Below are 12,922 nucleotides of genomic sequence, written 5' to 3'. Positions count from 1 at the left end.
CTCAAAAACACAAAGTACAAATAAATAATTTATATTCACCACCCACAACCTCTAAACCCAAGTGGCCATCCCCACCTTTTAACCTCCACTCCATCCAAGCCAACCACCATTGGGCCTATCACATGGCACCATGTAAATTCTCTCTATTGCGTTATGTGTGGCTGTCCCTTCCAGGACTCTGCTTTTCCCTGTCTCTCTAAAACATGCTCATCTGAGGTTCCAATTTCCACAGCACATATCACCTGCCTTACTTAGATATTTAAATTCTCTATTATAATTGTTTTCAGGTGTTTCACTGTTCTTCCAATATGATTTGCAGTTCTTTACAGCAAGCATGGCTTTTTTTTTACATTAGAAATATTTACAGTGCATGTGCAAGCAATCTCATGCTAAGCATTCAAATATTTTAAAAACTGAGTATTAAATGGCATTTATGTTTGTTCACTTGGCAAGCATTTAAACTCCACTATGTGTCCAGCCCTGTTAGGAATTGGGAATTCAGACTCAAAAAATAAAACTTTAATGGCAGAACAGAAATGGGACCCTTTTCTCTACCTCTAGTGTACCCAACACATGCCTCTCATATCTACTGTTACATTGCAGTGCCCTGTTAGTGCCACGTGGCCCCTCTCTTTGGCTTTAGCACCTCCAGGATAGGGAATGGATATTAAAGTTTTATGTTCTTAGGGTCTGGCATAATACCTGACCCTTACTAGGTTCTTGGGGAATGTTTGGAATGAATTGTTGAACTGGACTATAGTATAATTTGAAAAATGTTGTATTAGAGCCTGTATGGGGTACTGTGCAAGGACAGAAGAGCAGAAGAGGGGGTACCCAGCCTATGTTTTTTTGTTTCTTGGCCAGGGTAAGCTGTCAGACTGCATTTGGACACAGTTCTACTTGGACAGTAATTTTACTTAAAACCAGTATTGGCAGTCCTCATTTGGTGGGTTACATTTTTGAGAAGGCACTGTAATTTAGAAGCATGTAAGTTGGCTAAACCAGGATCTTACATTTCTAACAAGGATTTAAAGCCCATATTTTTATAGAGAAGGCCTGTGTTTAGTAAGTTTTGCTATACCTATTTTTTTATGCAGTATAAAGTTTTTAAAGTTTAACAATCTATTGTATGATCCCATTGGTGTTTTAATGGTGTTTAACTCACTAATTGATAAGATTTACATAGAGATTTTTCCTAAAGTGTACATAAGGAACTGTTAACACAGTGGCTATTTCTGAAGAGTAGGCCTGATGTACTATTCAGGTGAGAAAGGATTTTCATATTTTCCTTTAAACATTCTGTACTGTTTTATATTTTTATTTATAATAAGAATGTTTTACTTTCATATTTAAATAAAAATCAATAGAATTGACGTGAATCCCAATTAAATTAAGGATAACAAGCTTAAGTAATTTTTGGGAAGTAGCTATAAGCTGGGTGAGAAAGTATAGGACTATGAGGCCCCACAAAGAGTGTTTTTCCCAAAGCAAAACAAAGTTTTTTTTTTCCTCTTGGAGAAATAGCTGAACAGGGCAAGGGATTGTAGATAGGCCTGGAGCTGGGGAGAAGAGGTTTCCAGGTGCTGAAGCACACATCAGAAGGAGACTTCTGAGGTAGGTGGTTTGTGCAGTTGCTAGCTTTAAAAAGCCTTGGGTTTATAGATGTGTGTGGTTACATGAGTTCTGTCAGTGCAGACTGCTGAAGGCATAGGCCATCTGGGTTGGTTTTATGTTGCGGCAGAGAGCAACTGAGATCAGGAAAGCCAGCAGAGCTTCAGATGTGAGGACTTGGCCCCCATCCAAACTTTCTTTTTTTAAATGTTTTATTGCATTGACAATGTTTTATTTAGTTTTTTTTTTCTTATGATACGTGCCATTGAACATATGAAAACAAGGGATATTGGCAAGAGATGGTTAAATATTGTGTATTTTGAAGGTTACAAGTTCAGCATTATTAAATAAGGGGTTCAATTTCATACACCCAAATCTGAAAGTGTTAGAGGTGAGATAATGTCTTTATTCCTGCCTGTTAAAATCAAAAGGGTTTATTTCATAATGTTAATATAGTAATTTTTAAATAAACTTGAATAGGTCACAAATGTATATTTCAATAACTTTTTCTGTTAGACTTTTATTATTAATATATTAAAATTATAAAAGATTGAAATTCAGAAATACATAGTTTTTAGCATATTTCAAAATTCTACACAAGGACGTAAATTAACTTCTTTAAGGACTTAACCAAATTAACTTCTCTAAGCTACTTCATATACAGGAACATACACACACACACATATAATTTTATTGTATCGTACTATATGTATCTTGCAACTTGCCTTTTTGACTTAATGCTAGGTCTTAGAGCTTTTTTCTGAGTCATTACTTAGAATTCACTTTGAGCTTTTTAAATGGTTGTAGTAGTCTCCAATTTGAATGTATCATATTTTTATTCTACTTAAATTTGAGAATAAATAATTAAGCTTTCTTTTAGCAGGATTTATGCCTGCAGAAGTCCTAAGGGGCTTTATAGAGAATGGCAGGTATTTTAGAAATTCCACATTCTAGGAACTGGTATTAGGAATGTGGAATGAAATGAGGAAAGAGAGCTACAAGTAACAATATAGATCAGTTCCAAATGCTTATTGTTATAACTTTTTGGCCAAAAAGCTTATTGGTGAAGGCCATATTTTAAAGAAAAATCAGACCTTGTAGACCTTGTAACAGCTGATTTACAAAGTGTATTGGGGGTACTTCAAAAAAATTCATGGGAAGATTCATATTAACTTGTAATTCTATTTTTCCACGAACTTTTTGAAGTACCCTTGTGTAGTCCTCTTTTCATTTTTTTAAAGTGTAGATGCTTTGTTCTCTTCACCCTTTAGTTCTATTTTATCCTTTGGAATGCTTATCATTTCTTGGAAAATAATTCTATAACAGGAAGGGCTGCTTGCTTTTAAAAAAAAAAAAATGTAGCAAGAACCAACAATTTGTGGACATAATGGTTATGTATTTTGACCATGATTGAGAGGCTACTGACCAGCTATTGACCACTGTTTTATTAAAATATAGGTTACAGTATTTAAGACTACAAATGAACCTTTTATGGGATGATGAATTGTTCCTCTGTGTCCATCATTTTCCTCCCTCTCAAAGGAGCAATAGTATAATTTCCCTGTGAACTTCAACCCACACATAGTTGGTGTGTTCTGACTGTGTATTTGGTAACATTTTAGAAGTTGAGTTAGCTGCTTCATGGTGGTCATTTAATACATGAAAACCTGCTTAAATTCAAAACTGAAAGGCAAAGAGTTGCCATTTTCTTTTTATAGGTCTAAAAACTATCATTATTTCTAGCATAGTCTATTTTAATAAAAGAATTTTACCTTTAAATTCTATTTTTTCAATTTTTAAAATTTCAGTATTCAGTGAGTTCACATTTTGGTTACATTTTCTACCCCATTTTCTCTTTGATTTTCAAAATTAAAATTCTTAACTCAATTACTGTCCCCAAACAGAAGATACTGATTACAGTGTTCGCATCGTGTTTTTCATTGTACGTCTTTTCGAGGGCAGAACAGATTTCGATCCTGGCAACAATATAATTTGTAGTGGGGGTGTTTTTGATTTATTTTTAATCTTTTGTTTTAATCCCATTTGGAGTTGCAAACAATCCCGAAGGGTCTCATGCTGCCTGTGGCCCTAGTTTGACATTCTCTCTTAGCTTATTGATGTGGTGAGTTGTTGGAAGAGGGAGGAATGATTTAGAATAAGATGACATCAGGAAACAAATGAGTCGAACACATATTTCTCTGACCACTAGAATTTCAATTGGGCTAACCGGTGAGTTTGTGAAAATTTTATTTGTAATACAAGTAAATTTATTTGACTGAAAGTTTCTTTTTCTCTTTAAAATTGTTTTTAGGATGCAGAATAGAAAACTGTGATTCTTGCTTTAGCAAAGACTTTTGTACCAAGTGCAAAGTAGGCTTTTATTTGCATAGAGGCCGTTGCTTTGATGAATGTCCAGATGGTTTTGCACCATTAGACGAAACCATGGAATGTGTGGGTGAGTAGTTTTTAATGTAACTCTCAAACTGCAACTTTTGTTTTAACACCTGTTTCCTGAAAATATGCACGCTGGATATATTCAACCTAAAACAAATTGGTTCTCTTGTTAATCAGAACTAAAAATTATGTAAATTTTTTTCTGACTTTCTGAATTCTTTAGGAATCATGATGGTAGGTATTCTCATATCTTGGTACAAAATTTGTTAGTTGTATGTTTACTAGGTTAACCTACTTAAGTGCTGATAAAACTTTTTATCTGTGTAATAAATATACATCCCTTTCTTATTTTCTTAATAAATTATTAGTAACTGTTAAAGAAAAACAGTTTGTTTAGAAGAAAAGCAACAAAATTTCAAGGCAGCACCATGTTGGATATCTATTCTATTGCTTTTGCTATGTTTATAAATTATAGAGCTGCTTGCTTAGCTTTGTGTGTTTTAAAAAAAAAAAGCAATTAAAAATAATGTTTTGTGCCAGATATATTTTGTTGATGATACATGTTGCAAAGTGCATTAAAACAATTTTACTTTTACTAAATTTAGATAACTTGAATGCATAATTTAATACACATATCTATATTATGTGTGGAAAATACCTAGGAGTACACATTTTATAAATTTTATAATTTCTGAGCATTTAAAAAATATTTTGGAATTTTTATACCACTGATTAAAAGGTAAAGATCTGTCAGTGGCTAGATTTTGATGAATGCCTGAATCTAATCATGGGTATCGTTACATGTGCCCCTCCCCCCACCCCAAATTTGATGTTATATCTGATATGATATATAAAAGAGCTATGTATTATAAATTAGACTTTCCATCCCTTTAAATACAGACTTAAAAGAAAATTGACAATTTTTTTCTGCAGAAATATTGCTGAAATAGTCTGTAATTATATATTTGAAAGCTTGTAGAGGAGATTACACTTAAATGAGCAGTTTTTGGAAAATGTGTACACTGAAGTTCCCATTTATGTGTGTTAATATTCATAGAGGCAATACTATTAAAAATAAGAAAGTCACTAGAAGAGCATATGCAAAATGTTGAATTTGCTTTTGAGAGACAAGACTCACACCCATTGCAAATGTTCAATGGAAATGCTTATGAAATCCTTAACTATAAACACATTAAAAACGGAGTCCTATGCATTTCTTTAAAATCTTAAATGGCTTTGAAAAATAAAAATCTTAAATGGCTTTGAAAAATCTAAAGATAGCTATGGTGGCTGCTGAGATCTAGAATACTGCACTATTAATTGTGTGTGGACTCTGGGCCTGACTCCTCGTCCACTAGTGTGACAGGGCTTATTCACGGTGAAGTTGAGGAGGAGACTTAAGCTTACTTGTTTTATCCTTTTACTCTTTCCTCCACCTTACCAGGGAGTCGGGGTGTGGGGTGGGGGGACCTACTTTTCCCTTACATGGATTTACCAGAGGGTTTCTAAAAGCTTTTATATATCTAGGGAAAACATATATTTTCAAATATCTGATTCTGTTTGTTTTTCAAACCATAGTATTGTATAACATCAATATAAGGAATAAGAAATACCTATTGTGGTTTCCAGACACCTGTTGAAAGAATAGAGAGAATTAAAAAATGAAAAAACAATCTCCCCATCTTTTTCACCAAGTGCTTCCAAAATAAACACTTTTGTGGATTTTGCAGGGAGAGGGGCCTTCAGAATTAATCTATAAAACTTTTTTTTTCTGTCATAGTAAAAGTGTGCCTTCTACTACAGGTGGTAACTGTTGAATCTTTTAAAGGTTAGACATGTCAGTGTCCTTAGAACTGACCAGTAGCATCCCTTCAATCAGTGAACTAAGACAAAGGGAAAGTAATAGCTTTTTAATGACTTACGTGGCCTTTGTTTATTGCAGATACAAGTAAACTATAGTTCAAAGAATTAAAGTTCTCAAAAGGCAGGTGTGGGTCTCTGTGGACTGTACAACTTAGTTTTTGGTATCTGAAGGTGGGTCAGAGGAGAAACACTGCTGTATAAATTTGACAGTGAAGCAAATGGATACCAAATTATTATCTGTGCTTTGTGTTTTTTTTTTTTTTTTTTTTTTTAATCTTTATTAGAAGGATGTGAAGTTGGTCATTGGAGCGAATGGGGAACTTGTAGCAGAAATAATCGCACATGTGGATTTAAATGGGGTCTGGAAACCAGAACACGACAAATTGTAAAAAAGCCAGCAAAAGACACAATACCATGTCCAACCATTGCTGAATCCAGGAGATGTAAGATGGCCTTGAGGCATTGTCCAGGAGGTAGGTTTGAATAATTACTATCGTGTGCTGTATGCTTTCTGAATCCTTCCCCTCCCTAACTACCCTTCCTTCCAGTAAAAATTATATACCCATGAAGAAAACCTGATAATAGCAGTGAGGAATAAAATTGTACCTCGTACTTATTTAGAAACAAATGCTTAAGTTGTGAAGACTATAAAGTAAATATTTCATTTATTTTCATTTTCATGATACCTTAAAAATAATTTAGAAGAGTATATTACAAATGAGCTTTCTCAAAGTATATACATACATACATATATACATATATATGTTTTTTTTTTTTTTTTTTTTTGCAAATGTACCATAAAAGCGGGTTCTTAGTAAATCAGGCCTCTGCAGAGGTTGCTGTGAGGGAAGCAGCCAACTTTCAGTTGAGAAGAATTTAGATTAGAAAGGTTTATGGAATCTGTAAAATCATCTGCATCGTTACAAGTTGAAGATGACAACTTAAAATAAACTTACCCAAACACTGGGAGGAATAAACGTTGTCTTAATGTTACCACAATTAGCCGTTTCTCTTTGTTTTGATAATAATTTGTAGAAAACAGCTACTGGTATGTGTGTGTTTATTCAAGTCTTTGTAGTAATTGTGCTGATTTGCAGTAATTATTCTGTAATAACAGGATTAGGCCCATTTAGAAACGAGAAGAGCCCATGGCTAAGGTGCTGGCTGAAACAGATCAGTACATTGAAATGCAGTTCTCAACCCTGACACTCTGCTGCTTAAAGCAGTAATCATTTGTTACCATTTATTGTATCACTAGTGGGTATGACATTGCCGGAGATGAAGTTGGGATATTTTAGTACACAGAACAGAAAAGCCAAAAAGAAAGTTGTCTTGGGAAAACTGCCCTATAAAATAATCAAAACTTTTGTTTGCTTTTATTTTTTCCTGTCGCATAATTTTTTAGCTTTATGACTATAGCCCAGAAAGAGAATGTATATCTGCTTAAAATGGGTTTACAAACGTATTATGCTACCTCATAGAGAACGCCTGTGATCTACGGAGAGAGACAAAACTTTAAGACTTGAAGACTCCAGTCGGCCTTTGAGAACTATTAGATCCAGATTCAGAAGCGACTATTAGAAAAGGAGCTTTTCCTCTTGAATTAGTTTTGCTTTTCCTTACTGGGTCTTTGAAACAAAGTTTTTTTGGGTCTGATTTTCACTAACAAGGGATGGTTTTGTTCACTTAAACTGGGTATTTTTCAGTCAAATTATAAGAAAATATTTTCTTACAAAACTAATAAGCCCCTTCTTGGATAGCTGAGAGCATTTAACCTGCAACCTTCTGCCTAAAAACAAACCCGATGTATTCAGGTATTGGAAATAAAGACTTTCTTTGTTGTATATTGTTTATATAACTAGCTCCTCCCCCCATTCCTCTTCCAGCAACATGGTCCCCCAATTGTGGTTTATGTTAATAGCAAAAATTAAACTGAGAATGCTCCTGTTACAAACATGCTTATGTGTAACAAGAAGCCAACACATTCCCTCTCCTCAAACTCTATTTTGACCTAACCCCAATCTTGCTTGAGAATTTTCTAGATAACAGCTAGATTGTTAACCATAACGTTTATTGCATTTGTATTTTTTTGTGCTACCGGCAACAGTATACTGTCCTAATGGGATATAACCTGACACTGTCAGCAGCTTAAATTATGCCAAAACAAATGCTTATGTATGATTTTCTAATTCTTTTTTTGAAAAATGAACCAGTAATAAACTCTGATTTAATTCCTATTTAGGTTTTACCAAGTTTTATTTATTGGGAAAGACCAGCTGTTGCTAATCCCTGTGTCTACATTTTCAGTTAAATAAAATCAATTTTATGAACCTTTAAGTAGGCTTTCAAAGTTATATTAGAATTTGTTTTATTTTATTAAAAGGGAAATGAAATAGAATTAATTGTTGATTTAAAAAAATGGCAAATAACCATGATAAAATAACTTCTATTTACAAATGTAGGAAATGAAAACTAGAAAATTAATTTTGGAACTTGAGCACCAATTAATAAAAATTGGCATAACTTCCAGTGGAGTGTCCCACCTTGCCTCAGGTGAGAAAGGGAAAAGTTTCTTGAATATGTCATGGTGATTAATGGAAAAATGGAGAAGAAAACCATTTTATCCTATTTTACATCTTGATTTGATTTTAGTGATCTGCTTTGATAAACCATGCAAAAATGTAAGTCGTAATCAGGTTGGGAATACAGGCATTTTTTTCAGATCTTTTCAACATATGTATGGATTTTTCTCCTGTTGGAGCCAATCTTAACCTGATTGCACACAAACACAGACTTAACCTCCTTCACACTAAAGCAGCAGCACATTAAAATCAGCTGCTTTAAATTACTGAAGGGCTTAAGTTAGAGGTCAGCGTAATGGAATAGTCACTAAGTGTATGAGATGTTACACTGAAAACTATTAAATATGAGAAAATAAATTGCTGTAAGAGTTTTTTAAAAAGTATAATGGTCCAGACTATTTTTTTCCAGTTATATGCTTAGTTTCAAAAAATCTGGAAATAAGTAGTAGATTGATTAACACTTGAAGTACTCAGTGTTCATTCCCAAACTTTTCTTTTAGATCAGTTATCTTTTCTTTCATTTTTAACGATGTAACCTGCAAGGTTTCTTGGACTTTTCTGACACTCACTCTTCCAGGGCCTGGTCTGGCAATCAGGATATTTGAGTCTGTACATCCTGTCAACTTATTAATTCTGTGACCACTGGCAAGTCATTTAACCCCTCTTGCCCTCCATTTCCTCATTTGTAAATTGATGGTATTGGGGTAGATGATCTTTAAGGACCAATCTAGTTCTAAAATCTGATGATTCTAGGATTAATTGCCAAAAGAGGTGGGCAAGTTCTGTGGCTATCATGTGAGCACTGAGGAAGAAACTTGGCAGGCCAAGAGCATTGTTTCACAACCAAGAAACTGAACACTTTCTTAGTAGCTGCACCGTGCATTTGTTAAGCCTTCTACATCTGGCAGCTTTCACTCTCCTACTTCAGGAATGACTCTACTTGTATAGTCAACCCTCAAAGGCTAAATAAGATTTTAAAATCTGCATATGACCTGTGGTTTAGCTACCAATATAACGGAAGTATAGAGAATGAGAAAAGACAGAAAAAAGAGGGAAGCAAAGACATGGAAAAAAGAGAAACATGGACCATGAGTGAGAGAAAAAAATATTGAACAGCAAGCATAGGAAACAAGTAAAAAGAAAGAGTGGACTACTTAAAAATAAAGGCTGTACTTATTGCAGATATGACTGTCTCCATTCCTCTCTCAGACTCCCTGAGTTGACTAATTAATAGAATCAATCCTGTTGGGACTAATATTCTATTAACATATATCCCAAAGCTTTAAATGGAAGGGATTTCAAGTCTGGACCGTGTTGCTTATTAGGAGTATCTTATGAGAAAAATGTAAACATGCTATAATCATACATTTAAATGACAACAGAAAGAACAAAATCATGGTTGCAGAGGTATGATGTTGAAGGATAAGAGAAAATGCATAAGAGAAATGTCCATGCATAAGAGAAAATGTCACCTGTAGGTGCCTGTAATCTACCACTCTTTCACAGGATTGTCCAGCATCATGACCTCAACCTGAAATACTCTGTCTTACCTGTATGAGACTCCTTGTTATTTTATCAACTCCTATGACAACTAACTTTTGTTAATTTATTTACTTAGATATTTGTTGTGCACTGTCATGTACCAATCATTGTTGTAGGCATGGGGTTACTCAGGATCCTTTTAGAGTTTTTTTCTACTTGAAATAATTGCAATCAAGAAGTAAATGGATGAGTGTATATATAATTTCATGTGGAGACAGGGAAGTGAAGAAAAATAAAGCAGGATAGGAAGCTAATGAATAGGTTGGGAGTGTACTATTTTATGTAGGGTGTTCAGGGAAATTGAGGAAGTTATATTTGGTGAGAGATTTGAATGAATGAGATATTTTGAAGACCTGAGGGAAAATTTCTTAGCTGTTGACTCTGTTGCTGTTTTTTTTGGTGAATATGCTTGATTCTACCACCATATTTTAGGGAAGAGGAAGAAACTGAGCTCCAGGGAGACTCTGACTGGTCCCCGGTGGTAGAGATAAGAATAGAATCAATGTCTTGCTGCCTGGGAAACCTAAATTTTCCTGTGCTTTTTCCTTTATCTTTATGATAAAGATCAGTGATATAGCCTTGGTTGTCCAACATCAAAGTATCCAACTTTTAACTCTTTCTCCCTCCACCCAGAAATATTTCACTTTTGCTCTACAAATACTTTTAGAAAACACACCCTGCTATCAGCTCCCCCTCCTGACAGCTTCCAATGTAGAATAGTCAATGAAACATACTCCAAAGTTCATTTCATAAATGCCACAACTTTGAGCCACTGGCTTTGCTTTGATTCAGCTGCCCTTGTTAAGGCCCTCTTCTCCTCTGATTTTAGTGTTACTGGCCTTCAGATTGGGGGAAATAATATGGCTTCAAGATCTTTCCATTCGTCTTTCAAAGGTGACTCTCTTGATGAGGCTGCCTTGTGTTGAGCATTTGTCTTTGACTGGTTGCTCCTTGGCCTGCATGGAAACTCTGGGTGATCTGAGCCCCACCCCCACATCTGAAGGCTCTGTGCTCAGCTTGATTTCTTTTTTCTCTGACACATATCAGCAATTAGACTCTTAAAGTAAATTATGTAATGCTTTGACATATGCTCAGACAGCTTTCTGTCTCTTTTGCTCATAGTTGCCTCGACTCACCATAATGGTTTTTAGTAACCATATAGTGCGATTCTTTAGGCCCTAGTCACATTTTCCCAGCGCTGTGCTAATATTTAAATATGAAATCCACCACTGCATACCATTTCAATTTGAAAATAACACTTTCCTCTTATAAGACATTGCTTGGTTGTCATCTACTTTTTATTCTCCCAAAAGTTGCTCTTAAGGAAACATAAGAAAATATTATTTTGCAACTTAGAACCTTAATCTTTATAAACATCTGCTTTTTAAAAGGCAATAATAAGAATGCTCTAATCTATGTTTTCTGTATAAACTGACAGCAGCATGTAGACTAGGTATTAGATAATATAACTAAAGTTGGTTGTAGATTGTGATGGATTAAACTGAGAGCAGGAAATAAGCACATTTTCAGTAGGATAAGGTCAAGAAAATATGCTTTGGACATATGTTCTTTATTTCTCTACATTTTGTTTACATTTGAGTTGCAATTTATGTGGTCTGCTTTATAGAAGCCAACATCAAGTAATTTGGAAGAGAGAGGATAAGAGAAAAATCTCTTTTCTTTTGGAACTTTTGGCATTTGTCAGAAATGTTGATATTGAAATTTTTGCATGAAGAAGAGAGCATCCAAAAGGGAATTCTTGTTGCCCTTCTGTTTTCTGTTAAATTTTTTATATTTCTTTGAAAAAAATCAGTAATTTGTATTAGTCATTTTAAATTTAACAAATTATACTATTTTCCAGGTACTCTGGATACATGGAAGACAATTAATAATCTTTATTTTTCTAGTGATTATAAACTGGGAGAGTAACCCATAGCAGCCACATTTTAAACATTAATGTATAATTACTATATAAAATTGATGGCTAACAGAGATCCACCTGCCTCTAAGCATTTCTCTGAGTAGCTAGACTGTCTGAAATCTCTGCTTCAGAGATCATAACAGTGTCTTGGGAAGTGTCCCTCCTCCCCTAAAGCCCCCTCTCCCACTTTTTACTTTTTTTTTACTTTTTTCCTGTAAAGTGAATAACCATTGGCACACATTGGTGGTGGTGGTGGTAATTTGTTTTTTAAAGCAATGATTTTTTTTTTTTAATTTACTAATTCTCACAAATCAGAGGGAAAGGGTCTAAGGAAATGGAACAGAAAAGTGGGCTCCACTGGTGTGCACAGGAGATCATGAGAGGTCCAGAGAAGGCAAAACTAAGTGCCTTCTTGGGCATAGACCTAGATATAGACAAAGAAAACTGATGCAAAGCACTTGTGGCATGGTGGCTGGGGGGTGGGGGGGTGGGTTATGAGACAACCTCTTTTCCCAGTTTCATCTTGAGCTTGTCCTGGTGCCAGCCTTGCTTGCCAGAGGGGACAGGGAACAAGCGAGTAAGTGAACGAAGCCATACCTTTGTGCTGTCCTCTACAGGGTCCCATCTGGAACCTCTACTAGCCCCACTTAATGACAGTCTGGGGCAGCATGTACTCGTCTCTTTTATGGGTCCTTGTAAAAAGTTTCTCAACTACATATGCCACCGAAGGCCCGAAGTTCTGTGTAACAAGGCAAAGACAGGAAAGTTCCAAAGGGGCCTTTCTTTTATGAATTTTACACAGCAGTAAGCTACTCTGATCTTAATGTAGAATATATAAAACAATTTTTACAACACTCCGAAATAAAAACAACTTTAATATGACACACATGGTGTCAATGGTAGATTCACAGCGCCCCCCCCCCCCCCCCCCCCCCCCCCCCCCCCCCCCCCCCCCCCCCCCCCCCCCCCCCCCCCCCCCCCCCCCCCCCCCCCCCCCCCCCCCCCCCCC

The 12,922-nt window shown here is 35.4% G+C and overlaps 1 protein-coding gene across 1 annotated transcript in view; it reads left to right on the top strand.

Moving 5' to 3' along the window:
* Positions 1 to 12,922, top strand: part of RSPO2 (R-spondin 2) — a 158,099-nt gene that overhangs the window by 100,017 nt on the left and 45,160 nt on the right. Inside the window, exons 3-4 of the mRNA XM_008569722.1 lie at positions 3,923 to 4,066; positions 6,153 to 6,341. Of these exons, the coding sequence (XP_008567944.1) occupies positions 3,923 to 4,066; positions 6,153 to 6,341 (333 nt within the window). The remainder of the gene's footprint in view (positions 1 to 3,922; positions 4,067 to 6,152; positions 6,342 to 12,922) is intronic.

Source organism: Galeopterus variegatus, unplaced genomic scaffold (genome assembly GCF_000696425.1).
Source record: "Galeopterus variegatus unplaced genomic scaffold, G_variegatus-3.0.2 Scaffold28, whole genome shotgun sequence".
Taxonomy (NCBI): domain Eukaryota; kingdom Metazoa; phylum Chordata; class Mammalia; order Dermoptera; family Cynocephalidae; genus Galeopterus; species Galeopterus variegatus.
This window is presented reverse-complemented; position numbering and strand designations above follow the sequence as displayed.